Raw genomic sequence first — 2,877 nt, forward strand, 5'->3', positions numbered from 1 at the left:
ACTCTACTATCATCTTGATCACTATCACCGATGTCATAACATATCCACTGAAATTTCACAAATGAAATCTGACGAAGACGTTATATACGTCACCTTACTCCTGTCTCGTGAAGATAGAGAAACTGTTCTGATCTTTTAGGGCATGTACCCTACTATCATCTTGATCACTAACACTTTTTTGTACCCTATACTTATACTTACTAGCAACAACTAAATACACCACAAAATTCAAACAACACAACACAACCAACATTAAGTAAAACAAATTCAAATGATTCAACTTTCATAACAACTTAAATTTTCCAAGTACATGATAAAAAGAAAAAAAACTAATTTCCTCGCTAATATATAGCAAAGAACATAAATCTCACTTTTAAATCTTCATCGACGACATCATAACATATCCACTGAAATTTCACAAATGAAATCTGAGGACGTTATATTCGTCTAGCCTTACTCTTGTCTCGAGAAGATAGAGAAACTGTTCTGATCTAACGACATCATAACATATCCACTGAAATTTCACAAATGAAATCTGACGATCGACATTCGTATACGTAGCTTTACTCTTGTCTCGTGAAGATAGAGAAACTGTTCTGATCTTTTAGGGCATGTACCCTACTATCATCTTGACCACCAACACTTTTTTGCACCCTATACTTATACTTACTAGCAACAACCAAATACACCACAAAATTCAAACAAGACAACATAGCCAACATCAAATAAAACAAATTCAAATGATTCCTATTAAAGTTATTCCCAACTAACCACCCTCCACTATTTGTAACATTCTTAGTTGCTTTGTTCACAACTTTGACAACAATTGAACTTAAGAAGTAACCTATTGACATTGATGTCCATAAGAAACATGATGAAACTGATTTCAATTCTTTTGGTGCTTGTGAGTAAAAGAATTCAAGTAGTCCAACATAAGTGAACATGTCTGCAATGCCAAATATGAAGAATTGGATTGAGAGCCAAAATACACTAATAGGCAATGGTTGTAGACCTGAGATTGCATCGAGCATGTTGTTATCGCGTGCTACTTGTTTGCGCTTGACTTCTAAGATCGATGCTGCTGTCATGGATATCGCGGAGAGGACTAAGCCAACGCCAACGCGTTGCAAGTATGTTATGCCTGTTGGTAGAGCGGGAAAATTAGCGCATGAAAAGATAACATGTTCAACTCGCTCATTAGTATCAATGAGCAATTAACTTAAATGGTCGCGCGCTCAAAACAAAAAGATAACAATAATCAGAAGTATAATATACAAAAAGGTAACACGTCAGCTAAAAAAGATGACAAAAAGACGCTAAAATTTAGTTCAGCAGGTAATGGGACCCACGTGAAGTTGGAGTGTGTCGTAGCAAATTTGGTCATAGTTTAGGAAGGTACTAGATGCTTTACTCTATAATATATGTATAATTAATTTATGCATATTGACTAGCAGATGAAAATATTTTCAGTCGAGTGACCAAATATGTAATGTTGTCCATGGTCGATATGTAACCCAAATTGACCTATGAGAATCCTTGTTAAAATACTCAATCAAACTCGTTAATTTATTAACGAGTAAAGCATCTAGTACCCCTGAACTATGATCAAATTTGCTACGATACACTCCAGCTTCACGAGTCCCTATTACCCCTGAACTATGATCAAATTTGCTACGATACACTCCAGCTTCACGAGTCCCTATTACCCCCGAACTAAATTTTAGCGTATTTTTGTCAACCTTTTTAGCTGACGTGGCACCTTTGACGTGAGCCCCATTTTATGTATTAAAGGTATCACGTTAGCACAAAAGGGTGACAAATACATGCTTAAATTAAGTTCAAGGGGTAACAGAATCCCTGTGAAGTTGTAGTGCGTCGTAGCAACTTCGGACATAGTTCGGAGGGCTACTGAATGCTTATCTCTTTATTATCTCAGTTCAGACAGTTCATTTGACACCCTTACCTGTAGGAATGCCGGTAAACTTGCGCAAGATTGGAACGATGATTTGATCGTAGACGGGGATGATGATGATCAAGAACACAATAGGGATGATTGGCAATGAAGCAGGTGGTATATGAAAGGAATTTGTTATCCTTGTGTCCATGGTATAGCCTTGTTGAATTGAAAATGTCTGAAGTTGAGCTAGACAAAGTGTCATGATAATTGTACAACAAAATACTGGTATCATGCTTAGCAAGATTTTTGCATTTTCTACTTGTGTAACTCTGCAAAGTCTCCATGGATCAATTGGGTTTTCATATTGTTGTTGTGATGTTTGAATAATAGCTGCTTTGTCCAAGAACCTAGAGAAAAAATTATTCAAGAATTTCAATGTATGAATAAAAGTTTCATCTGTCTTATTTTCTAGATCACTAATAGAGTAAAGCATCTAGTATGCATCTGAACTATGACCAAATTTGCTATGACACACTCCAGCTTCACGGGGTCCCTATTACCTTCTTGAACTAAATTTTAGCATATTTTTATCAATCTTTTTAGCTGACGTTGCACCTATTGTCAACCTTTTTAGCTGACATTGCACCTATTGTCAACCTTTTTATCTGACGTGGCACCTTTGATGTGAGCCCCGTTTTATGTATTTAAGGTGTCACGTCAGCACAAAAGGGTGACAAAAATACGCTTAAATTGAGTTCAGGGGTATTAATAGGACCCTTGTAAAGTTGTAGTATGTCGTAGCAACTTTTTTGCCATAGTTCGGAAGGATACTGGATGCTTATCTCTTACTAATACAACTATGTTTATTACGAGATACCTATAGTTATCTTTTAAGTGACCTGATAGCATAATACATAAACAGACACTCAAACTTGGCCTGAGCTGGCAACTAAATACTTTAGTTTCGAGTATGCACATCT

General features: G+C 36.3%; 1 protein-coding gene across 1 annotated transcript; it reads right to left on the bottom strand.

The window, feature by feature from the left end:
* Window positions 1–255: 255 nt before the first annotated feature.
* LOC107869891 (protein NRT1/ PTR FAMILY 4.6) lies at window positions 256–2,304 on the bottom strand (the record flags this gene model as incomplete). Its single annotated transcript, XM_047410535.1, is given in 2 exon segments — window positions 256–1,141; window positions 1,964–2,304. Coding segments are annotated over 2 exon segments (804 nt in total). The 3' UTR covers window positions 256–563.
* Window positions 2,305–2,877: the final 573 nt, after the last annotated feature.

This window comes from Capsicum annuum, chromosome 4, assembly GCF_002878395.1.
Source record: "Capsicum annuum cultivar UCD-10X-F1 chromosome 4, UCD10Xv1.1, whole genome shotgun sequence".
Taxonomy (NCBI): Eukaryota; Viridiplantae; Streptophyta; class Magnoliopsida; order Solanales; family Solanaceae; genus Capsicum; species Capsicum annuum.